The sequence below is a fragment of the Cebus imitator genome, unplaced genomic scaffold (genome assembly GCF_001604975.1).
Source record: "Cebus imitator isolate Cc_AM_T3 unplaced genomic scaffold, Cebus_imitator-1.0 Scaffold325, whole genome shotgun sequence".
Lineage (NCBI taxonomy): Eukaryota > Metazoa > Chordata > Mammalia > Primates > Cebidae > Cebus > Cebus imitator.
This window is the reverse complement of record NW_016107640.1, coordinates 191411-217995: the sequence shown is the minus strand read 5'-3', so window position 1 is coordinate 217995 and position 26585 is coordinate 191411. Positions and strand designations below refer to the sequence as shown.

Here is a 26585-nt window from a genome sequence, read left to right as displayed (position 1 = left end):
AGATACATTAATAAAAGGAAAAAGAAATGAGTAAGATTAATTTTAATAATATATTTTATTATTCGACAGAAAATCAGTTTTAAAGAAAAGGCATTTCCAGGATACTACAATGGGCCCAAAATAATAATCCACTTTACCCTTATATTCATTTTACAGACAAGAAATGCAGAAAAAGAATTTAAAGACAACTAACCCAACAACAAACAAAACAGGCATTTTTCCCTTAAAATGTGAAGCTACAAAGATTTCTGCCATGTAGAGATGATTTTAGGATGGCTGTTTACTTTCCACTTTGGTGCTAAATTTCTTCCATTGCAATTTAAACAGGTTCTATCTTGTCTAATCCTTAGATGAATCTAAGAAAAGCAGTTACCCATCACTAATATGATATTGTATTCCTTTAAATCCTTTATGACTCTGGCCTTCCTTTCCTATCCCAGAGATATTCTTTGTCTAGCAGCACAAATTCAATTCCTCTAGCATTTCGAATTGGAATTATTTTCAAAACGTTTTATTGTATTTGTTTTTCTCCTTTAAACCTTTCTGCAGATCTATATGCACTTGTTTCAAATGCAACAAGAAAAAATAAATACAACATTCTAATGCAGTCCAAATATTGCCAAACACAAAAAGCTCACCTGCTAGTCTTCTGTTTAAACAGTTCATTCTATTGTTGGAGAATATTTCACCTGTGTTTTACTAAAATCCACACACAAAAGCAATTCTGAAATACAAAGTAACCTTTAACAGGTTTTCATTTCATAGGCATACTGTCCCTCATTTTCCTCACATATAAAATGAGTATGATTCAAATTTGGTTTCTCAAAATTATTTTTTTCTTAGGAAAACTCATGAAGCATTTTACCATATTAATAACAAGGAAAATAGGGAATTTATAAGCATCCATAAAATTTCATGCTTTTCAAACTCATAAATTAAAGACGACTAAGATAAAGCAACCTCACCAGGTATAGTGGCTCACACCTCTCATCCCAGACACTCAGGAGGCTAAGGCAGGAAGATCACCTGAGGCAAGGAGTTTGAGACTAGCCTGGGCAACAAAATGTGATCTTGCCTTTAAAAGACAAACTTCTTAAATTCAGCCAGGCTTGGTGTTGTATGCCCATAGTCCCAGCTACTTGGAAGGCTAAGCCGTGATAATTGCTTGAACCCAGGAGTTCAAAGCTGTAGTGGGCTATGATCGTGCCACTGCACTCCAGTCTGGATGACAGAGCAAGACCCTTTCTCTAAAAATAAATAAATAAAACAATCTTAACAGCTTAACTCTAACAGGATAAAATGCTAAGAGAAATAGTATATAATAGACAATGAAGATACACAGTACATAATTTAAAAAGGCATATCTTAGGTGAAGCACAAATAAATATCAATCTCATTAGCACTAAATTCAATAATAACAGAAGTACAGTATGTAGGACAAGAAAGCGATAATCCTGTCCGATTTAGATTATCTCCAAATGTAAAGAATAAAAGTTTAAAATTGTAGTCATCTAAGGTAAGGAGCAAAAACAAGAGAATGAAATCAGCCTATAAGTAGGGAAACAAGACCCTGGCATTTTATTGCTCCTTGAAGACAAGAAAGAAACAAAATTAAATGAAGAAATTTTCGGGCCACTATCCATAATGAACATTGATGCGAAAATCCTCAATAAAATATTGGCAAACTGAATCCAGCAACACATCAAAAAGCTTATCCACCACGATCAAGTTGGCTTCATCCCTAGGATGCAAGGCTGGTTCAACACATGCAAATCAATAAACGTAATCCATCACATAAACAGAACCAATGACAAAACCACATGATTATCTCAATAGATGCAGAAAAGGTCTTCAAAAATATCCAATACCCCTTCATGCTAAAAATGATCAATAAACAAGGTATTGATGGAAGGTATCTCAAAATAATAAGCCATTTATGACAAACTCATAGCCAATATCATACTGAATGGGCAAAAACTAGAAGCATTCTGCTTTAAAACTGGCACAAGACAAGGATGCCCTCTCTCACCACTCCTATTCAACATAGTATTGGAAGTTCTGGCCAGAGCATTCAGGTAAGAAAAAGAAATAAAGCATATTTAAATAGGAAGAGAGGAAGGCAGATTGTCTCTGTTTGCAGATGACATGATTGTATACTTAGAAAGCCCCATCATCTCAGCCCCAAATCTCCTTAAGCTGATAAGCAACTTCAGCTAAGTCTCAGGATACAAAATCAATGTGCAAAAATCACAAGCGTTCCTATACACCAATAATAGAGAGCCAAATCATCAGTGAATTCCCATTCACAGTTGCTAAAAAGAGAATAAAATACCTAGAAATACAACTTACAAGGAATGTGACAAGTCTCTTCAAGAATTAAAAAGCACTGCTCAATGAAATAAGAGATGACACAAACGGAAAAACATTCCATGCTCATGGATTGGAAGAATCAGCATTGTGAAAATGGCCATACTGCCCAAAGTAAATTATAGATTCAATGCTATTCCCATTAGGCTACCATTGAGTTTCTTTACAGAATTAGAAAAACGACTTTACATTACATATGGAACCAAAAAAGAGCCTGTATAACCAAGACAATCCTAAGGAAAAAGACTAAAGCTGGAGGCATCACACTACCTGACTTCAAACTATACTACTAGTCTTCAGTAATCAAAAGAACACGGTACTTGTACCAAAACAGATATATAGACCAATGAAACAGAACAGAGGCCTCAGAAATAACACAACACATCGACAACCATCTTATCTTTGACAAACGTGACAAAAACAAGTAATGAGGAAAGGATTCCCTGTTTAATAAATGGCGTTGGGAAAACTGGCTAGCCATATGCAGAAAATTGAACCTGGACCCCTTCCTTATACCTTATACAAAAATTAACTCAAGATGGATTTAAGACTTAAATGTAAGACCTAAAACCATAAAAATCCTAGAAAGAAACCTGGGCAATACCCATACAGGTATGGGCAAAGACTTCATGACTAAAACACCAAAAGCAATGGCAACAAAAGCCAAAATTGATAAATGGGACCTAATTAAACCAAAGAACTTCTTCACAGCAAAAGAAACTATCATCAGAGTGAACAGGCAACCTATAGAATGAGAGAATATTTTTGCAATCTATCCATCTAACAAAGCGCTAATATCCAGAATCTACAAAGAACTTAAACAAATTTACAAGATAAAAATAGCTCCATCAAGAAGTAGGCAAAGTATATGAATAGATACTTTTCAAAAGAAGACATTTATGTGACCAAAAAGCATATGAAAAAAAGCTCATCATCATTGGTCATTAGAGAAATACAAATCAAAACCACAATGAGATACCATCTCATGCCAGTTAGAATGGTGATCATTAAAATGTCAGGAGGCAGCAGATGCTGGAGAGGATGTGGAGAAATAGAAATGCTTTTACACTGTTGGTGGGAGTGTAAATTAGTTCAACCATTGTGGAAGACAGTGTGGCGATTCATCAGGGATCTAGAACTAGAAATACTATTTAACCCAGCAATCCAATTACTGGGTATATACCAAATGAATTTTAATCATTTTACTATAAAGACACATGCACACATATGTTTACTGCAACAATGTTCACAATAGCAAAGACTTGGAACCAACCGAAATGCCCATCAGTGATAGACCGGATAAAGAAAATGTGGCACATATACACCATGGAATACCATGCAGCCATAAAAAAGGATGAGTTCATGTCTTTTGCAGGGACATGGATGCAACTGGAAATCATCCTTCTTACCAAACTAACACAAAGCATATACCGCATGTTGTCGCTCATAAGTGGGAGTTGAACAGTGAGAAGACATGGACACAGGGAGCGAAACATCACACACCGGACCTGTCATGCAGTGGGAGATAGGGGAGGGATAGCATTAAGAGAAATACCTAATGTAGATGACAGGTTGATGCCTGCAGCAAACTACCATGGCACATGTACACCTATGTAACAAACCTGCTTGTTCTGCATATGTACCTCAGAACTTAAAGTATAATAATAATTTTTAAAAAAAAATAATGAAATCTCTATATATTATTGTCACTACATGAAAAGTAGCTCTGAAACTCTTCAAGAGACTGAAATAAATAGCCATCGGTTTACCTTCTGGAAATCAAACTAATAAAAAAGACATTTGAATGAAATTTCCTCCGGCAAACACCAAATAACTGAAATATGTAAGTCAAGAGATGTTCCCCAGTTCTCATCTACTATTCTAGCATATAATTTTCATTATAAGATGCAAGCTCTCTTATGAAGAGTGAGCAACAAAGACACATCAAGATGGGGATGCTTGACAGCTGGCTTGGCTCACTCACCGGACTTTATTCACTGAAGCCTTGTGATACCTAAGACTGTTAGTGTGATTCAATTTCCAGACTTATGTTCAGTTGTGAATGTTGAAGATTCATTGCATCTATATAACTGTCCTTACAGCCTTGAAATGTTGTGGAGTGATCTTTTCAAGTTAAGAATAGGAAAAATAGGTTTTGAAAACCTAAAGACTGAATGAGAAAAGAAAAAAAGCCATCACCTTAATCACTGGCTTCAATATCTGAAGAAGGAAAGTATAAAAAAAGCCGGTGTTCGAAATGAAGTCGTAGAGAAATCCAAAATTTAGAAATTTTTCAATGCATTATCAGCCTTGACCAAGGTACTCTGATGGGCTGAAAGCACTGGCTACATTCAACTCTTAGAACTCAATGAATCAATATTCTCTGGGCTCTGACTCCATGCCCATCAAGAAACCCTGTGTTACAATTTCCCCTGTCCCCCACTTTGCTGCAGTAAGGATGTACCAAGCAATGCCAGAATTTCAATTAAAGAATTGTCATTCTAGTTTATATATTCATTTTTTAGGTATTTAGTGTGACTCAGTTCTCAAAAGGTTGACAAATCCTAGACTCATTTGTAAAATCTAAATCAGGTCTCTAAATCTAAAAAGCTAAAGATGACATGCTGGCACTCCGGCCCCAAACTCTGCTGCTTTGAGGCATGGCTTTAATGGCCCATTAACCTTTCTTGAAGATGACACATTCTTTTGCCTAACTATATACATACACATGAGATAAAATAAGGTCTTATTCAAAGCCCTTATTAATAGTATTTTACTAGTCTTCATGATACTATTAAAATAACAGAACAGGTTAACAATATGTAATTAAAAATCAGCAAAACCTTGATTTAGCAATTCCACTTCCAAAAACATATTCTTTAAATAATCTACATGAAAAAAGCTTTAATTCATAGATGTGTTATTCAGAAAAGTGAAACATAAAAAAATCAACCTATAAATCAAACCATAGAGAAATAATGTATACCAACAATGGTACAAACACCACATAGAGCATAATGCAGCCATTAAAAATAAAAGTTACATATTACTACTATGAAAATATGTTTACATGAAAAAATACATTTCATATGTACATATAAATGGCATAGTTACAACAGTATGTTGAGGGGATAATTTGGAGATGAAAAGATGGCAAATAATCCCTTAAAGAGATCAGATTAAATTATCATATTTAGAAGTAAAAAACAATAAAGCTAGTCAAAATTTATGCTAAGCTGGTTGACTTGGTTTATGAGAATAAATGCAAATAAATAAATGCAACTTCCATCAATGTGTATTCACTGAGGCTTAGAATCCTAGAGTTAGTGATCTCGAGTGATACTGAGTATATCAAAAGAATTATATATACTGTGATCTAGTTTTTCTGATACCATTTTATTTTCAATCAGTACTTTTAAGAGGTCAGATACTCGGAACTCAAAAACAAAAATAGATGCAAACTACAGAATATAAATGCTTTCCCTTCCCTATGGAAAACCACCTAGGATTTGAGATTTAATATAAAATTGACTCAATTTTGATAAGCTAGTACCTATTTTGTCAACAATTATGCCATAATAAGTGTAATAGTCACTCGAAAAGTTATACTGATTCACCCAAGATTATTTGGTAGATGTACCTATCTCTTAGTTCTCGTTTTTGTGCTGATACTTAAGCGCCACGTGTTTATGAATGCATATAACTTCTTATTCGGTTGATGATGTTCTTTGTGAACAAGAGCTTGATTTGAACTTACCTTACATGAAGACTCCACCTGCAGACCAGGGCAAGGTATTGGCCCAAGCTGGTAGGGGCTGGAGGATCTCTGTTCTATACTTTTGTGCTTAAGTGTCTCTGAGGCAACGGGAAGTACAGATTCAGCCTTCACAAGCTGTGAATCATCACAACAATTAAGAATAATTTGTGCTCTTTCTCCTGTCTCATGCCTTTCCAATGTGCCTGGAAAACAGGATTAGAAGTAAAAATTTCAGCAAAATATTTACCCCAACAGAATAAAACAGAGCAAAACACTCTTTAACAGACGAGTCACAATTCTTTAAGTTATTGTGCCTTAGTATCTTGCGACCAAAACATAGCCTGGGAGCTTTTTCTAAATTATTCAAAACACTTGCTCATAAAGTGAATTTGTGGATTTGGGAAGCTCATCTTCCTCTTTGTGCTTCTTCATCCACTGAAATCAACAAGAGAGCCAATCGTCTTTAACAGTAAAATCTCTTATTATACAGTATGTAAGTGATCAATAACACACAGCTATGGAATATTTTAGTGCTGTCCCCTAGTGTTCCAACTCACAAGCAACAGAGAACCCATGGTGTTTTGCTTGGGTTCCCAGGCTTCAAATTGGTAACATATAATTTAAATGAATGGAGCAAGTAAGAACACGGATGTTTTGTGTACTGCCTTCCTCACTGAAGTGTCCCCACAGGATTTTGTTGTTTTATTGTTGGTGTTGTTGAGATTATATCCTTTGACTTTTATTTCTTATGTTATTAGAAGAGTTAAAAAAAAATCCTTCACCTCTGTCATTCTTCCAGTTTCAGAATTAAGGAGTGCTGTCAAGTTCAACTTAATGTTTAAAAAGAAAGCATAAAATAGACCAAAAGTATCAGAAACCAATTCACAAATAGTTGAATGTTTTTATAAAATCCAGTGCCATACACTCAGTGAAATCTCAATAATATGAATTAATCATGTTCTCTGTCTCTTATGAGTTCATCTGCATTATTGCTACTACATTAAATATACAAGTTAACTCCTACTGAATAAATACACCAAGGGATACTAATTTGATAAACAATATCTAAATAAAGGTTTCATTTCATATTCTTTTCTACCAATAAGAAAGAAGTAGATCTACTATTTATGTTGTTAAGAAAATACCAACTTAATTACAATAAGAAAATAGAAATACTAATTATAGGCCACTGTGTCTTCAGATAGGAAGGTTGATAGATCTATGTTTGAGGATTATGACTATTCTATTCTTTCTCATTTGTCTCCCACTCTTCTATAGACTTCTTTTATTACAACTCAACTACCATTAGTTGGCACTGTGGATTCTGAACCAGTAACAGTTACTGTGCTCAAATAACAGGCAGAACTTCAGTCTCGAGTCCCTTAACAATGTTAAGTAAACATCCTTAACACATAAACTTATAAACGCGTTGTTCTTCTAAACTTTTCTCTTCCATCAAGACTGATATATTTGGCTGGGCATGGTGGCTCATGCCTATAATCCTAGCACTTTCGGAGGCCAAGGTGGGCAGACTGCCTGAGTCCAGGAGTCTGAAACCAGTCTGGGCAACGTGGTAAAACCCTGTCTCTACAAAAAATACAAAAATTAGCCAGGTGTGGTGGCATGTGATTGTAGACACAGCTACTTAGGAGGTTGAGGTGGGAGGATCACTTGAGCCAGAAAGTTGAGGCTGCAGTGAGCTGTGATCCTACCACTGTATTATAGCCTGGGTGACAAGGTAAGACCTTGTCTCAAAAAAAAAAAAAAAAAAAAAAAAAAAAAAAAAAAAAAAAAAAAAAAAAAAAAAAAAAAAAAAAAAAGAAAGAAAGAAAAGAAAACACACAAGAAGAAGAAAAAGGAGAAAGAGAAGCAGCAGAGGAAGCAGGAGAAGAAATAGAAGAAGGAGAAGCAGAAGAAAGAGAAGGAGAAGAAGAAGTTTTCTCTTCTTGGTTCTGCTGTATTTTTCTTGCAGTAGTGTGAGTGGCTTCCCCAGTACAGGTTGCTGCAGTATAATATGATGGCCAGGCGACCAGCACTTTGCATCCAAACACTTTCTTTGGCATGTTCTTGGGGCAGTTTTGTAACAGCATCTCCAGCAAGTCATCTCCCTGTGGACAGCTTTCTCTGGCACCCTTAAGGGAATAGTTCTGAAAAGTTCCAGCACTACACCACAGCAGCTTCTCTGCCATTCAATACATATAACCACGCCCTCTCCAGCAAGGTCAGAAGCTTAGCCTGGCAGGTTGAGGGGAGGTCTTTCTTGGTTTCTTGGTCAAGCTATCTCAAGTTCTAGGGCTAGGAGTCATCTTTCACATCTGCTATTCCTATATTCTTGAGAGTTCTCTTCTTACTAGCTAATCTCTAATATTCAAATTCCTTATAATAGTTAATAATTATTTATACTAAATTTTCTGTTTAAGTTACTGCATCATTTTTCTTTCCTGATTAGACTCTGATTAATATACTGTAAAAAATCACTTGGAATACAGAATGTTTCCTTAAATATGTCACCGAAGTTATGAAATTTACACCACTTCAGGGATATATTTAAACTATTAGAGAATATCTATTATTATAAAAATAACCAAAAAGGGAGGCATGACCACAAGGAAGATTTCCAACAAGAGATGCCTTTGCAACTCTCATATACCACCTTGGGCAAGATACAGAATAGCTACTGTTTCCAGATAGTAAAGAAATATAAGAAACTGAAGGTTTACAAAATTGCTCAATTCAGCTTCCAATTTCAGGAGAACTTTTGCTTTCCAAAGTAAACTCAGTGATAATTATAATTTTATTTCATTACATTAATCAAGAGTATGAGTTAATTCACATTTATTATTCAGTTGAATCAATCTGAACATGACAAGGAAAGGTGTAGAGACATAGGTGAGTTAAGTTTATTATTGAAAGTTACACTACATCTTCTCCTTCAAAGTAGGTGTACAAAAATGTTCCATAAAATATATTACAAGTAAAATATTTATACTATAAAATGCTTTCCAGTATTATTTTGCATTTTTCTATTATTTAATATAAATTTTTATATAACATTTTATCTTAAACTATATAATAGTACATTAGAGACCAGAGCTAATCATAAGACAGCTTAAAGCAAATAACATCTTGATAAGAAATGAAGGCAAGATCAGTTTCCAAGTGGCATAGTTTCCAAAAAGTGCACAGAAATGTAAGAATCAGCCAAGGTAATCTACAGATCCCTAGACCCGTATTAACAGGATTTTCACTTGTATATACTGATTTCCCTGTCAATTCAACATACCCCACAGCATACTAATCAATTACTCTTACAACCAGAGCTTTCTCTATGACCCCAAGGGCAACCCTGTCCACGTTCTCCCGATCCGTTCAGGCGGACAAGGACACATCATCACAGCATGGTATTTAGGAGCAGGCTCTGGCACCAGACTGCCCTGTAGTTAACTCTTTGTCCTACCTTTGATGGCTGTGTGGCCTTTGGCAAGTTACTTTACATCTCTGTGCCTCAGTTTCCTTATCTGTACAATGGGGATAATAATAATACCTACCTCACAGAGTTACTATACGGATTAAATTGGGTAGATATAGAAGTGTGCTTAGAGGTTTCAGCATACAGTGAAGGCTGTGCTATATGACAGCCATCTCTCGCATGGCATAGGTCCTCACTCAGCCGCTTGTGAGCTGATTAACAAACTTCTCTGGCCCGCAGCCACTGGAGTCTGCCTGAAATGTAGGCCTGAGGTCACTGGGCATATGGCCAGCTTGGGCCCCCATGGCTTCCTACCTGAGACTTGAACTCCTCAATCAGCCTTTTCTGGCAGGCTACGTTATAATCAAACTCAGGGTAGAATTATATATTTACCTTATTTTTTAGTCCTCTTCAGTACACCAGAATGGGGTCTGGCATAAATTAAAGGCTAGATAATACTCTTAATAGATTACACAATATCAACAACCTGCTAGTGATTTTTTTAAAAAACTGGGACTGCACTTGGGATTACATCTAAACTCCCTATCTGAGAAGTCATATTCTCACCTCTGCTCTGCTTTCTCCCATGTCAGCCTCCCCTTATTCACAAATTAGCTTTTCTTTTTCTTTCATTGAAAACAAATTTTTTTCTGCTGGCTCTAGCACATCCTCACCTCCTCAGAGAAGCCTTTCTAAAATAGTTTGCCCCATCTTGTACCGTTTTCTGTCTCAGCTTCTTCACTTTATAGCACTTAACACTTTTGTCATTGATGTCCTTTATTTGCTTGCTTCCCTGCCAGGTACCAATCTCTTTTTAGTAAGTATGTGTTCCCTGAGCTTGGTTCAAAACAGGCCTCTCTAAATATTCACTGGAGAAATAAATAATTTTACCCTTTCCATGAGGCAGTGAAAAGAGGTGACTATAAAGCATCAGAGCATACTAAGGTCTCAGTGTGACAAGATTTAATGCCAGAAATGTGCACTGCAACCTTAAGACCCCAGAGCCCAGGAGAGGCCAACACTGCAAAAAGTGCCATTCACAATCCTGAGGCCTGCCCCAGCTTTCAACTATGTTGCCAGGTCACTCCTGATAGCACAAGAACTTGTAACTGGGAGACAGCAAGTCAGTTTCTGAGTGTGATGTGTCATCTTGACCTGTGGACTAACCATTTTTGCTTCGTGGACTACAGAGCAGAAGATGCTAGTCTAAAGGGGGAATAAAATAAGACAATGCACACAGAGTCAGAAATGGAGAAGGAAGAAAGGGGAAGGGAAAAGAGAGAAGAGAGATGCAGGCAGGGGAGAGAAGGAGAGAGAGAGAGAAAGAAAGAGAGAGCACTTAAAAATTTCTATTTTTTTTCTAGTTTCTTCCTAAGGAATAGTCCCCCAAAAGTGTCTGAAATACACCTGAGTCCTTATAATAAACACAACTTTCTGATAAAATTGACTTTACTTCTACTGCTTGCCACCTAGTAAGGGCCCTCATAAGAATGGTGCAGAGATGTCTCTATTATGGTAAAGACCAAGTTTAAGGATGCCCAAATAGACGGCATGTAGAGTTCCTAGGAGAGATCACAGCAGAGGCACAAGGGCTTAAGCATTATCAGCAGATAGGTGAGGATTAAATGCCATCTCCAAGTGAATTTGGAGTGAGCTGTTTCTGGAGACAAGCATAAAACCCCTTAAGCAGTTTCTGCAGAGGAAAGAAGATTCCAAAACTGTTGTAAATCACTATGTTGCTAAAATGCAGCCTTACTGTAAACCCATTAGGATTGTCAATATTTATAGGCATCTACAGTTTTTGTTTTGTTTTTAAATAGAGCAAATAATCTCTTTGTGATATACTGGTTACAAGATCTGATCTTGCAATATTAGGCTGTCTTAAAGCATGACATGTAGAATGAAGGATGTGGCCTTCAATTGCAGTAGAAGAGCAGGGCACAGAGTAAAGAGCACATTTCTGTATATCTGCTGCACGGACAGAAAAGATCTAAACATCTACCTAAAGAAGGGGAAGAAGGGGCAGTCACATTCTACACTTCAGTCCCCTTCCAAATAGCCAGAAGTTGTTTCTTTGATTTTATTTTCCTTGTAATATGTGCATATTTTTAATATTTGCTCCCTTGTTAAATATTTTTTTTGGTGGGGCGTGGTGGCTCACTCCTGTAATCTCAGCACTTTGGGAGACCAAGACCAAGGTGGGCTAATCCCTTGAGCTCAGGAGTTCAAGACCAGCTTGGGCAACATGGCAAAACCTCATCTCTACAAAAAATACAAAAAATAGGGGGGCGTGGTGGTTTGCACCTGTAGTCCCTACTACTCTGAAGGCTGAGGTGGGAGGATGGCTTGAGCCTGGGATGTCAAGACTGCAGTGAGACATGACCATGCCACTGGACTCCAGCCTGGGTGACAGAATGAGATTTGGACAAAGGAAAAAAAAAGAAAAAGAATTTTTTTTTTCAGCTTCCACTGATATTTACTTTCCAAAATCAACAAAAGTATTCTAGCCGACTATCAATGTATGAATAGCTTTAAATTACTTACTTCCTCCTACAAATTAACTAAGTCCAGTAAGTCTATGAAAAAAAAGAATAGCTATTATCCTCAAAGGGAGAGAAATAATTTAAAAAGAAATCGTAGTCCTTTGATGAATCCATCTACAAACGATCAAGAGAAAATTAAGGCTAAACAACAACACCCAGATGGATTAACACTTTATCATGTTATACAGAAACATTTTCTTTATGTTAAAATTATACATAATTACATTTGAGACTAATTGACTTACTGTAACTCATGGTGTCTTTCCAAAGAAGAACATTGTAGAAACAGCATTTCTATAGAAATATAAAATTCTCCCAGACCATCCAAAGTACATGCAATGTAAACCAACAAATCTTAAGTTTGTTTCACAAAAAAAGGGAAACATTTTAAATTAAATATTCTGCTTCTTAATGGATTGTGGAAAAGCATACATATTCATCACTAATCATATAATAAGAATTATTTAGCAAATAATTGTATTTAAATGAACAAAGCTTAATAGTAAAAGCATGTGAGTAGATACATTATAGAATTAGGTCTCTTCCATATTAGGTAGGTGTTTCCTAGCTGAGTCCATTATGATATTGGGCAAGTGATTAAAAGCGCAATTATATTTCAAAGTCCACTTTTGAAACACTCTCTCTGAAACAGAAGAAGTTTTAAAAAATGATCTCACTACCAAATTTGATAATCAAATTCATAAAACTTAGGTTGTAACAAAACAGCTGACTGACCGTTACAATCAAATTCCACAACTCAAGGAATTTTACCATTGGGTCTGTTGTACAATTTATCGTTTATCTTCAGTTATTCATGAAGTTCATTGCCTTGCTCAGAAACCTGTATGGAGATCGATGCCTCCTTCCTAACAAAACCATTTCAAAGTTACTGCATCTTACTCCAGGAAATGTATAACTGATGGGGGTTCTGACCATAGACCGGGGCCTTGGAGGTATCAAATTTAGCTAACTAGAAAAAATGGAAAGGTGGGAAAGGGAACAAGTCTAAAAACATTAAATTAGTCATAAATACAATTGTCTTCATTCCTAAATATAGTTGATATAATAAATTCAGCCATAAAATAGAGTGTCAAAGACTCGGCTCATTTTGTACTATATAGAGGCCCTAATATGATAAGAAAAGTAGATTGGCTTCATATCAACCTTCTATACCTTAAGGGTATATAGAATACATTTTTTAAAAGTCTCTAACCACCACCATCTTAACCCCAGCTCTGCCACAGCCTCCAGCACATTCACAGCAGTGCTGGGATTTATCGGCTGGGCCACATTCAACCCTCACATCTAATTCTGACCACTGACCTCCAGAAAAACGGAATAAAGAGGTGCGGTGGGGGACAATTGAAAGAAAAAAAGGATTGAAACACATGGAGGTTTAAAGTTGCCGAGATGCATAAAGATAGCAAAGAATGCATTAATTTTCAGCACATTTTAAACTAGGGTTTTCTTGATAAGGTATCTACTTATTAAAAATTCCCTCTTCTTAAACACATGCTAGCAGCATAAAATCTACTATGACACTGGGAGTCCAAGGTGGGCAGATCACGAGGTCAGGAGATTGAGACCATCCTCGCCAACATGGTAAAAGCCCGTCTCTACTAAAATTCAAAAAGCCAGGTGTGATGGCACATGCCTATAGTCCCAGCTATTCTACTTAGGAGGCTGAGGCAGGAGAATTGCTTGAACCTGGGAGGCAGAGGTTGCAGTGAGCCGAGATTGCACTACTGCACTCCAGCTTGGCTACAGAGCGAGACTCCCATCTCAAAAAAACAAAAAATCGACTGTGACTAAATTTTAATTTTTAATTTCACTCTAAGACTAAATACAAATTACAACCAATTTAAGAGGTAGATATTCACAGCCAAGTGTTTCTTAAGTATAATGTGAATAATATAATTAATTGTACAATTACCTATTATATACAAAACTATAAAATTATACTTTTTCTAAGTATTTTGAAATTTCATTCACATTGCATTGTTTAAATTTATTATACCAGATATATTATTTTTTAGTTCTAAAATATTTCAAAAGTAGAATTTTTCCCTTATGCCCTTAATTGTAGGTTAAGTTACTTATTGGATATAACACATCAAAACATTCCTTTTAAAGGGCTCTATTTCCAAAGGAAGCTGATATGGTTTGGCTGCATCTTCATCCAAATCTTGAATTTTAGCTCTCATAGTTCCCAAGTGTCCTGGGAGGGACCTAGTGGGGGATAATTGAATCATGGGGTCCAGTCTTTCCTGTGCTGTTCTCATGATGGTGAATAAGTCTAGTGGTTCTGTAAAGGCAAGTTTCCCTGCACATGCTCTCTTTTGCCTGCTGCCGTGGAAGACATGACTTTGCTCCTCATTTGCCTTCTGTCATGATTGTGAGGCCTCCCAAACCATGTAGAACGGTGAGTCAATTAAACCTCTTTTCTTTATAAATTACCCAGTCTCAGCTATGTCTTTATTAACAGTGTGAGAACAGACTAATAAAGAAGCATATGTAAGAGATAAAATATTGTTTTCTCATCCTTCTCTTCTTTAATTGTTATCATCATCAGTAAAATTGCCACTAATTGAGTATTTTTAAGTGCCATTTAATTCTTAAAACAATCCAGTTAAGTGCAAAGAAATGGAGATTCAGGAAGAATAACCAACAGGGTATTAGTGTCTCCTGTGATTGGGAGGGTGATTAGGGAAGATATTTTAACTAAAAAGACAGGAAAGGCCATAATGCTATGTGGTAGAGTTACATTTCTGCCAGAGACCATGGGGACTAGCAGGTTTAGGGATAGATTCTAAGTAGGGAATGGCTGGTTGGCAACACAGAGAAGATAATTGAAGAAGACCTTCACTGGCAAGACAATCGGGAAATTTTTCAATAGTTCATGTAAAAAACCAGGAAGATCCCAATCCATCTGCTTTTAATACATATTATTTTTTAATGTTTTTGCCACCTCTGAAAAGTATAATTCTATGTTTTACCGGAGGCTTACAAAATAAATGTAGCAATAGTTTATCTTTCAAATAATCCAACTTCATTACTAGACATTATTGATAGTTTTGGGGTTAAGAAGCAGGTACTGATTAGGACTTCCATGAAATGGCTACACAGTTTCCCTATATAGCCAGTGGTCTTTGGTCGGCTCTTAATTCTACAGAACCATTTCCTTTTTCTTCTTCTTTGATCAGAACATTCTACCCCATCCCTTCTCACTATCATCCTTATTTCTGTAGTTTATAATCTCTGCTGCCACTTCCTCTAGGTGTTTTGAATACAGGTGCACATACTTTATCTCTACTGTAGAGGTAGACTTACAGAACAGAGGTTTTCTGGCATCAGCCTTTGTCCTTCCCAATTCTTAATTAAAGAACAACTTGCTCTTCTGGCCATGCGTGGTGGCTCACGCCTGTAATCCCAGCACTTTGGGAGGCCAAAGCGGGAGGATCACGAGGTCAGGAGTTCGAGATGGCCAACATAGTGAAACCCCATCTCTACTAAAAATACGAAAAAAAAAAAAAAAGAACAACTTGCTCTTCCTCCCTCTTGTGGCCCCGTCTGGTAAAGACCCCAGTATGTGTGGCTGCTTATCCTATGCCACAAGGTTCTAGCCCTCACCTCTCAGAATGTATAAATCGTGGTCAAAAGCACCTGTGTTGACTTTTGGGTATATGCCCCAAATAACTGAAAACAGGGATGTGAATAGATATTTGTACACCCATGTTCATAGCAGCATTATTCCCAATAGCCAAAAGGTAGAAGCCACTCCACTGTCCATCAGACAATGAACAGATGAATAAAATGTTGTATATGTCTGAAAATGGAACATCATTCAGCCTTTAAAAAGGATGAAATTCTGACACATGCTACAAAATGTATGAAACTTGAAGACATCATGCTAAGTGAAATAAACCAGTCACAAAAAAACAAATATTGCATGATTCTGTTTATATGATAAACCCAACCCAGAGTAGGTAGATTCATAGAAACAGAAAGTAGAATAGTAGTTTCCAGGGGAAAGGACAAATGGGGCACTACTGTTCAGAGGGTTTGGAGCTTCATTTAGAGAAGCTGAAAAAGTTCTGGAGATGGATGGTAGTGATGGTTGCACAACACAATGTGAATGTACTTAATGCCACTGAACTGTACCTTTGAAAAAGCTTAAAATGGTAAATAAATTCTATGTTACATAAATATCCCTCATCTTTGTTTGTATTTTACCACAATCATCATAATAAAAATGCATCTGTGTTAATAAGATAGCCCAAAGAAAATTACAAAATTACAACTCTGAGAATAAACCCCAAGAATAATATACAGAAAGCCTGTAGAAGTGGGGCAGTCTGAGAAAGAGGGGCCACTGGCCATTAGGAGAAGGTAGTGTTATGTGAGGCTGAAGATGGAGAGAGAGAGAAGAAGGACGTTGTTGGCAGAGTGATTGCAGACAAGTCAAGTAACTGTGACTCAGAGAATGGCAACTCAGCTTGGCTGTGAGGTACAGGAAAAAGAGTTCCAATGGAAGAAATGTGGCAGAAGCTAGATTAAACTGTGTTAAATGAATGGGAGGCAAAGATACAGCGTATAGATGATATTTTGTAGGAAACCACCAATTACTTTGGGAATAATCTCGGAAAAATAATAAAAGCCCACAATTCCTTATGCAAAACATTTAAAACCATAGGAATTTAGAGTTCATGAACTTTCAGATTTTCGAGAGATAAAATAATGCACATGTGCATATTATATAATAACTGGAGTAGGGTCTAACAGAGGAGACAGTCATCAAACATGTTACATATCTGCAGAAAAAAAGAAAGAAAAGAAAGAATACTTAGTGAAATGAATAACCTTCAGCAATTTAAGGTTTGGTTTTGTTGCTTTACTATAAACTATTAAAAACATTTATTTTCAGAGATTTTTAGATTTACCAATTTTGGCTAAGAGAATGTGGGCCTACACTCCACATAACTGGGAGTGAGGTGGCCAGAGGTAACCAGAAATATTCTCTGAGATAAGATGGGTTAATAGAATGCCCGGTGTCCTACAAAATAGGATATTAGTTCATGCATTTAGCTTCCATTTATATCTATATGAGTGTGCTTAGTCAGGCAATTCCAAACCCAAGTTTGGCTGATTGTTTTGTCTCTGCCATCTACGATTAGATCATAATGTACTAACAATTCTGTTAAATTCAGTGTGTAAAAGAAGCACAAGTTTCTTTATACAATCATTGATGAGAGATAACATTCCTAACAGACCAAGCTTAAGAAAACTCTCAGGGTTGTAAGAAATGGAGAGACTTTCTCTTTCTAAATGATAAACATTTAATAAAGAACAATTAATTGTAATTTTCAAACTTGACTTATGGTTGATACTTCTGGAAGTAAGAAAAATGTGGGACCAAAGAAAGTTAACCTGCAGTGCAAATCATGGGTTAAACTGGTTTTTTAAAATCAAGTCTTCTTATTTTAGTTATCTTCCTAGAATCCCAACCCCATAAATTTTCTGAAGTTTTTATTAGCATAAAGTACAATACATTTACTAAATTTATGAAAACAAGTTGCTATCTGCTCAAGTGTAAGATGGCATCTTGTGCCCTTCAGTGGAGTGTTGGGTACTCAGATGCTCCAAGTAGCTGAAGCAGGTCCTTTGTCTTCTCAGCACATGGGCCTAACTGGAATGGAACATGTTTCCCTCAAATGTAAAAAAGGGCTGGGGAAAGTGGTGGGTCAATCTATGCCTGGGATGTATTGGCAAGGCTGAGGGTGGCAGCCAACATTATTTGCAGCACAAAAGATACATTCCCTTCAGTCAAATTCTCTGTTCACAACTCCCAAGCCAAGGACTTGACCTTTGAATTTGTTTTCATCTAGTGCATCCCTAGAAACACAAAAGACCTTTCCCATCAAATCCTAACAGGTAAGTTGATGGTAGGAGTTGGGCATTATTGATGCAGTCAGTTGAATCAAGTGCATCCAGTATCCTTTATCTCTCAGCCAAATCAGAGAACCTACTTTCCCAGAAAATAACAATCATTACAGTCCACTGAGTCTTGCGTTTCTAATTGTTTCTGTGGCAGCTGGCTACTGGGAAGTTGCTAGGGAACTGAAAGAAGGCAGCGTGGGGAGGGCAGATGGCTCCTTTGGGTTTATTTCCACTAGACGTTGCAGCTGTGAAACCCACTAACGTTCCCAGTGTCATATAAAATGCTTGCAGAAAGGACCTAGTTAAGGAGGAGCCAAAGAGGAGCCATCCTGATGTGTTTCTTTTTCTACTGCTGTAGGTGAAACCCCCATAAACATTAAATACGGACACCAGATACATAACAAAGTACTCAGCCAGAACTCAATCCAAAAGTGTAATCAGACCACAGGAATCGCTAAAACTGATTACGGCCAGTATTTTCTTTACTAAAGGAAAACCCAGGAAGATAACAACTGCCAAAGGAAACAATAAAGGCAGCAAAGGGTGGGACTTAATTGGTGAAAGTAATTTTAAGAGCAGACAATATTTATTTTTATCATTAGAATGAGACTATATTGATTTTCCTATTTGTTTCTGAGCATACAAAATGTTCTGAAGACATCCTGCAAATACCACAATAATATGCCTAATGTATATTAAGATGCCAGGAGAACCAAAAAATTTGGAGTTGAATAATATCTCAATTAAAATGAACACACACACACACACACACACACACACACACAAATACATGTGTGTCACTTGAAAAAAAGTGAATCATGATGCAGAATTTTTTAAATAAGTCATGGATACTTAAAAACTATGTAGAAATATGTTTATATAAAGTATAATTCTGTAATAAAATGTAGATAATTCTTCCAATGTTTATAACTAGCGAAAACTGGCAAAAACTCTAAATTTGGGGAAAAAATTACATGCACTTATTTTGTTAACAGCCTTTCAATGGGATACCTGAATTTTACAAAGCGCATCAGAAACTACCCCAGGCAGATCATTTTACTACTTCATCCTTGGAATTTCCTTACTTTGAAAAGTTTGTAGAATTATAAGATCAAATTAACAATTACATAACTTCACCAACGTAGAGATCCATGTTCATCAGATGGAACTAAAGACGATGACTGTGGGGGGACTGCGGGGTGGGAGCATGCACTCACATGTCTGTTTACATGTATGTGCATGTAAAGATGTCTGCTGGGTCTTGTCTCTACATTGAAATGAAAAATAAATATACAATGGGACTTATGCGCCTCTCTTTAGTGATGTAGTATTAATTGTTTGATTTAATTTGGTTCGAAGCAAGGTCAAACTCTTTCTTATTACTGTATTTTTGCTCTGGCTATTTAAAAAAGTATATGGAAGGCAAATAAAGGCAGCCTGAAAAGTGAAATAGCAGTATACTTCCCAACTGTACTGCTACCATTGAGTAATTCAAAATCTCTTAGACTAACAGGAGTTCTTAACTTTTTTTTATGCCATGAACCCCGTCAGCAATCTGGGGATGTCAATGAACCCTTTTTTTTCCAATAATGATTTAACATTTGAAAATAAAATAGATATGATTCTATAGGGTATCAATTATATTTTTAAAAAATTAGCAAGACATTAAAATCACAATATGAAAATAAATGTGAGCATCTTTTTATGGATGTTAATATGTAAAAGAAAGAAAGCATTGAAAGTATAATAGATCAACCTTTAACAATTATTTTCTGCAAATGATGAGATTCTACTGCTTTTAAGAAATGTTTTTATACTTACTGTACTTTTTTTTTAATTGAGGTAACATTGACATAATATGCAGTAAATATACAATTCAGTGGCATTTAGTGCATTGAAAATGTTGTGTAACCACTGTCTCTAGTTTCAAAACATTTTCATCTTCCTGAAAGAATACCCCATACCCACTAAGTAATCACTCCCCATATTCCTCACCCTTCCTCAACTGCATCTCCTGACAACCACCAACCTGCTTTCTGTCTCTATGCCTCTGCCTTTTTTGGATATTTCATATAAAAGAGAATCATACAATATGTGCATTTTTGTGTATGTATGACTTCTTTCACTTAGCATGCTTTCAAGGCTCATCCAAGTTGTAGCACAGGTCAGTACTTCATTTGTTTTGAAGGTAACTAATACTTCATTGTCTGTGTATATTATGATTTGTTAGATCAACAGGAGATTAGTCTATGGAGATTCCTCCACTGATGGATATTTGGGTTGTTTCTATACTTTGGTCATTATGAATAATTCTACTGTAAACATTTATGTACCAGTGTCTATGTGGGTATGTTTTTATTTCTGTTAGGTATATACGTAGGAGTGGAATTGCTGGGTCATTTGGTAACTCTGTTTTTAACTTTTTGAGGAAACGTCATACAGTTTTCTACGTTGGTGGCACCATTTTATATTCCCACCAGCAATGTACACGGGTTCCTGTTTTCCCCATTTTTGCTAATACTCTTTGTTTTCCACCTTTTTAATTGCAAGTATACTAGTAAACATGAAGTGGTATTTAATTGTGATTTTGATTTGCATTTCCCTGAAGAATAATGATGTTGATAACCTTTATTGGGTCTCACTGTGTCACCCAGGCTGGAGCACAGTGGCACAATTACAGCTCACTGTAGCCTCAACCTCCTCAGCTCAAGTGATCCTCCCACCTTGGCCTACAGAATAGCTGGGAATACTGCCATGCACCACTGTACCTGGGTAATGTTTTTCTTTTTTGTAGAGGCAGGATCTCACTATGATGCTTCATCTTGTCTCAAACTCCTGGACTGAAGTGATCCTCCCACCTCAGCCTCCCAAAGTGCTGAAATTATAGGCATGAGCTACCATGCCCAGCCCTATGTCCTTTGCAAAATTGAGTGACTTGTCTTTTGTTGCTGTGCCATAAGAGTTCCTTATATATTCTGAATATTAGACCATTAACAGACGTATAATTTGAAAATTACTTTTCCCATTCTATAGACTGTCTTTTCACATTCTTGATAATGACCTTTGAGACACAAAAGTTTTTAACTTGTGTAAGCATCAATTCATCTATTTTTTTCTTTTGCTGCTAGGGTTTCTTTTTTATTACAGCAAACATTTACAGAGAGAGAGAGACAGACAGACAGACAGACAGACAGAGGCTGATATTTAACAAAAATAAAAGCCAGTATTCCACATACAGTAACTTCAAACTTCCACATCTTTTCTGTAAACATTGTGTGTTCAGTGTCTTCATCTTTACCATGAAGAAACTAGGGCTCCGATCAATTTAGGGATTTGCCAAAGACTGCACATGTTAACAGTGATAAAATCTTCTGTCTTTGAAGACTGGGCAGTAGTATTAGTTTGACATATGGAAGGTGAATACTTAATCATGTGGCATTATTTGTGCTCATGGAAGCTAAATATTTTTTCATTCAATAAATATTTGTTGAGTTCTTCCTATGTGTCAGGTGCCATTTAAGCTCCTAGAAATAAAACAGTGAACAAGACAGGCATAATTCTTGCCCTCAAGATGTTTTTAGTTTAGTGAGAAAGACAGATGTTAACCCCAAAAGTGTAAGTATGAGAGGGAAAGTGCATTGTGCAATGGGAACAAGTCATAAAATGCTCCCCACAGGACCACTCATCAGTACATTTGGGGACTTGAGTATATTCCATGTACCACTTTCTTTTTTATTATATTTTTTATTGCATTTTAGGTTTTGGGGTACATGTGAAAAACATGCAAGATTGTTGCATATGTACATACATGGCAGAGTGATTTGCTGCCTTCCTCCCCTTCACCTATATCTGGCATTTCTCCCCATGTTATCTCTCCCCAACTCCCCACCCCCTGCTGTCCCTCCCCCATTTCCCCCCAACAGACCCCAGTGTGTAGTGCTCCCCTCCCTGTGTCCATGTGTTCTCATTGTTCAACACCCGCCTATGAGTGAGAACATGCAGTGTTTGATCTTCTGCTCTTGTGTCAGTTTGCTGAGAATGATGGTTTCCAGGTTCATCCATGTCCCGTACCGCTTTCTTATATGTTGCTTTATATTTTTTCAAATGGTTTCAAAGGTACAAGTTTTCCCTGATTATACCGAAAGCTCTTTAAGAAGGGAAACCATAAGCGATAATTCTAGTGTCCTTCACAGCAGTATGCATTTCATCAGAACAGGAAATAATCGTTGAGCACAACTAGAATGGAGAGAGGGAGTTAAGGAGTCAGGAATAATGAAAGCTTAGTACAAACTAGTATGGTAATTCATGAAGGATTTAAAATAAACTATAGTTGGCCTGGTGCGGTGGCTCACACCTGTAATCCCAGCACTTTGGTAGGCTGAGGCGGGTGGATCACGAGGTCAGGAGATTGAGACCATCCTGGCAAACATGGTGAAACCCTGTCTCTACAAAAACTAGCTGGGTGTGGTGGTGCACGCCTGTAGTCCGAGATACTCAGGAGGCTGAGGCAGGGGAATCGCTTGGTCCTGAGAGATGGAGGTTGCAGTGAGCTGAGATTGCACCACTGCACTCCAGCCTGGCCACTGAGCAAGACTTCTTCTCAAAAATAAAAAATAAAAGTAAATAAATAAACAATAGTTAATATTTATTCAGCGTTAGCTGCAATCAAGAGATGGTGTTTTGAGGAGTTCAAACTTGATTTATGTAATATACAACAAAAAGAATGAAACAAGAATTCAAACCCAGGCAATCTGACTCCCCCCAGGGCTCATGTACATAACTCCTCTCGGCATTGCCACCTACTTAAGAGATCAAATTTTGATAATTGTGTAAATATTTTGTAGCTAAACTGCAAAGTTCATGTACAAAAGCGTGTGCATATGCATGCAAACGTGCACACACAATATTGCATGAATCAAAATCACAAATTATAGTGTAGCTGTGATAATCAGGGCAAAGGAGAAAGAAATAAAGATTCAAAAAATTGGCAGTAAACTAAAAATATATGTTGAGTAATAACATCAGTAATTATTATAATAAAGAAGAAAGAGGCCTGGAAAAGGCGATACAAGAAAAATCCCGCCCTATACTTTAATGTATCCTATTTTTCTTTTCTAAAACCAATCATCCCAAGAGGGTTCCATCTGTAATCTACCACAACAAAATAATGTGTCCTCAAGAAAATGACATACTAGAGAGACTATTACCTGCAGGATGCGGCATACTCCAAAGCTACCTTTAACTTACCTATAATGAAAGTCGTTCACTGGTTATGCTGACGAGGCTGTCAACACAACATAACTTTGCCCCAGTATCTACAAAGTGGTGACCTTGAGGAGAAAACCAAGCAATGTTGTTTCTCAGAATGGTATAGTTGGTCACTAGTGTGATTTTTTCATGTTATTTTATATGTATAGGAATATCAGATGTTGTATACCATGAAAGAAGGTGACCAAGTAAAACCTGGGGACTGGCAGATTACTTCTCCATGTAGTAAACTTGTATGATATTTTGGTATGGCAAAGTAGGAAATTAACACACAATTCTAGTCTATTGAGGCAAATATGACTATATTTTTGAAAAACTGTGTGTTGCATGTATTCTACATACCTGTCATTGTAAACTATTAAAGCAAACTCAAACCTATAGGAGAATATTAAACATCGAATATTTTCTAAAAACATGAGCTATTAGCTGTTAGTTGACAAAACTCATTTTAAAATTTTTATCCTTTTTTTTTCCAAAAACTTTTAAAATTAGTTATTTCTAAGCCTCAGCACTTTGAAACCATGGAAGAACATATATTCCACTCGGCAGTATTGGATTGATTAATTTTCCAGGTAACTACTACTAATTCTAGGAAGAAAAAGATAGACGTTTTGATTTCCTGCTGGCAAGGCAAAAAAAGAAAATTTAACACCTGTGGTAAAAATAACTCTGAAACATATCTTCTTTCTTATTTCCTTAATTTCTTATGAATAGGTTTTGTTTCAATGCTTTGTATGAAAGGTGCTTGTTTTAAAACTTGGAGTGTGTTTTCCAACAGAAACCATGTCATAATCAGAGGCTGGGTTCTCATGCCATGCTGCAGTCATGAGGCTTTCTGCTCAGTGTTACACAGCCCACACTACCTGAGCAGGAACTGGAAGACATGAACAAAAATAGACTCCAATAGACTCTGATTTCTACCCACTAATTGGTCAAAGACTTCAGTCCCCTGAACCCAACCCCCAAGCTGCTTCTGAGATGTCCTTACATCTGGAATCCACCATGAATACAAAACTTTCAAATAGTCCTCCTGGAGCCCAGCAGTACCTGGGAAGAAGCAAGCCCAGTTCTCCAACAGGAGTCACGGGATGTGGACTGGCAGCTTCCCATGGTCTGTACAGAGATCTGTAGAAGCTTGCTGAGTAGGGGAAACAATTTCAGCATTTTTATATTTTGGCACATATCTTCCTATGGGCACAAGAAAGACAGCCCTGAGCAGTGATACATAGCTTTTGCATCTCCTCCCTTCCCATCAGCTGTCGCATTTGCTCTCAGAGTGCCCACCATGAACGGCCTCCCCACTTGTAATTTGCTGCAGCTAACCTGTCATCTGAGAATTCGGATGACCAGAGCTGTTAGAACTCTGTGTAAATTTAGAGCCAAGCTCTGAGAGACATCCAGAGACCCTCTCTTTCAGGAGAACTTGTAGGAGGTTTCCTGGCAGTCATCGCCTTTCTTTTCAGAGCTGTTCTTATCTAAGTCCCTGCTTGACAGTCTCAAAAGCCTGACCTCCACCTGCAAGAGGTGTTCCTATTGCACGATAAGTGAAGAACACGCCAGAATGGAAGAAGGAGACATAGAAACTAGTGCCTGTGCCAGAGCCTACCCTGGGGACCTTCAGACTCACAAAAGCTTTCTGTTTTCCATTTCCTCACAAGTGAAATGGGTATAAGGACACCCATCCTGGTTACAGACAGTGAGGTATAACAGATTGAACATTTTATGCTCCTTTAAGAATGAGTTATTATGGAAACAGTGTCTTTGAAAAGAACAATTATCATTCTCAGGGGTCTGTAAATTATAGATACAGGCCATCCAGCCACTGCCTGTTGTAAATAAAGTTTTATTGGAACATAGCCTCACCCCCTCCTTGACGTAATGTCTATGGATTCTATTCTACTACAATAGCAGAGTTCAGTAGTTGCAACAAAGATCCCATGGATCACAAAGCAGAAAATTTCTACTATCCAGCCCTCTACAACAAACAGTGTTTCTGATCCATCTTAAGATATTTTTTCAAAGCCTTATTTTTAAACAAACATATTTTCATTGTCCGGGACACAAAAAATGCAGTGGCTTAATATGTCATATTTCCCGACATAACCTGTACACTTAACAGAAGATCTTCAGTAGAAAGTCCCATTAATAACACATAAGAAATTTATTACACAAATTATCTGCTATGTAAATCCATTGCCGTGAAAAGAGTAGTACTCAGAATTATGTTAAGTTCAATTCTTAAAAGAATAATTAGCTCAGAGCTAAGATTTATTTCTGGTGTGTATTTTAGGGAAAATAAAATCAGTAATGCATTATTATCCCTATTGTGTCTCACAGCAATGAGGGCAACAAAGCCGCCCAGAGTTGTCAGTGCCAAATACACTGTGGGAGCTCAAATATTAATCAAAATGACATCTGTAATATTTTCCTTTCCTAATCAGGCCTACACATCATGGGACATCTGGCAAATCAATAAGCAAAACTAGATGCCCTCATCACTCCTAACCTGGCAGTACTACATTTTTAGCCAGAGGACGAGGGCCCTCAGTGTCACACACAAACACTTCTTAACTTCAGCTGTTTGCCACTTCTAAGAGATGAGTGTGCCCACCTATGATCTGAAAACGTACCCTGCCATGCATCTGACTATGCCACCTAGCACAGAAAGAAACATCCCTTATTAGTCCAAGGTAAAATAGGCACAGTGGCGCATAACTCTAGAATATGCTTGTGTATTCTGCCAAAGAGACTCATAAGTAAAGTGAGAATAGGGTGTTATAAAGTGTTTGTGAAAAATGGAAGAGGCTTCACATCCTGTCCTCTATAATCAAGGAAGGGTGGCACAGAGACTCATGCGATACCCCATACTTCTCAAGCTCCCACCGAGGCTGAATTTTGGCAAGTTGAGAAATAATGACTTTTGGCTTCAAGCCCCTTTTCCTGCTATTTCTTTTCAGGCCCCTTTCCTCAAAACTTTTACCGCACTGGCACCTCCTATTTTCTCTCTGTGGGCTGTGGAGTTGCTCTAGTGCTGAAAGATCTGATAAATAACTTCATGTCAATTTATTACTCCTTCACGTAGTTAGAGGAGGTAGAGTGCTGGAGAAATGAAACTAGGAATAGATCTGTTCACGCATGGAACTAAGTATGAACCCTATGGAGAGAATAGCAAAGCTAAAAGGCCAAGGCCCAGAAAAACTGACGGGAGTAGGAAATACAGACCTTCCCCTGAGAAAGTGAAACA

General features: G+C 37.1%; 1 protein-coding gene across 1 annotated transcript in view; it reads right to left on the bottom strand.

Moving 5' to 3' along the window:
- The window catches only part of WDR72 (WD repeat domain 72), a 210118-nt gene that overhangs the window by 118316 nt on the left and 65217 nt on the right, over nt 1-26585 (bottom strand). Inside the window, exon 14 of the mRNA XM_017504589.2 lies at nt 6125-6327. Coding sequence (XP_017360078.1) covers nt 6125-6327 — 203 coding nt within the window. The remainder of the gene's footprint in view (nt 1-6124; nt 6328-26585) is intronic.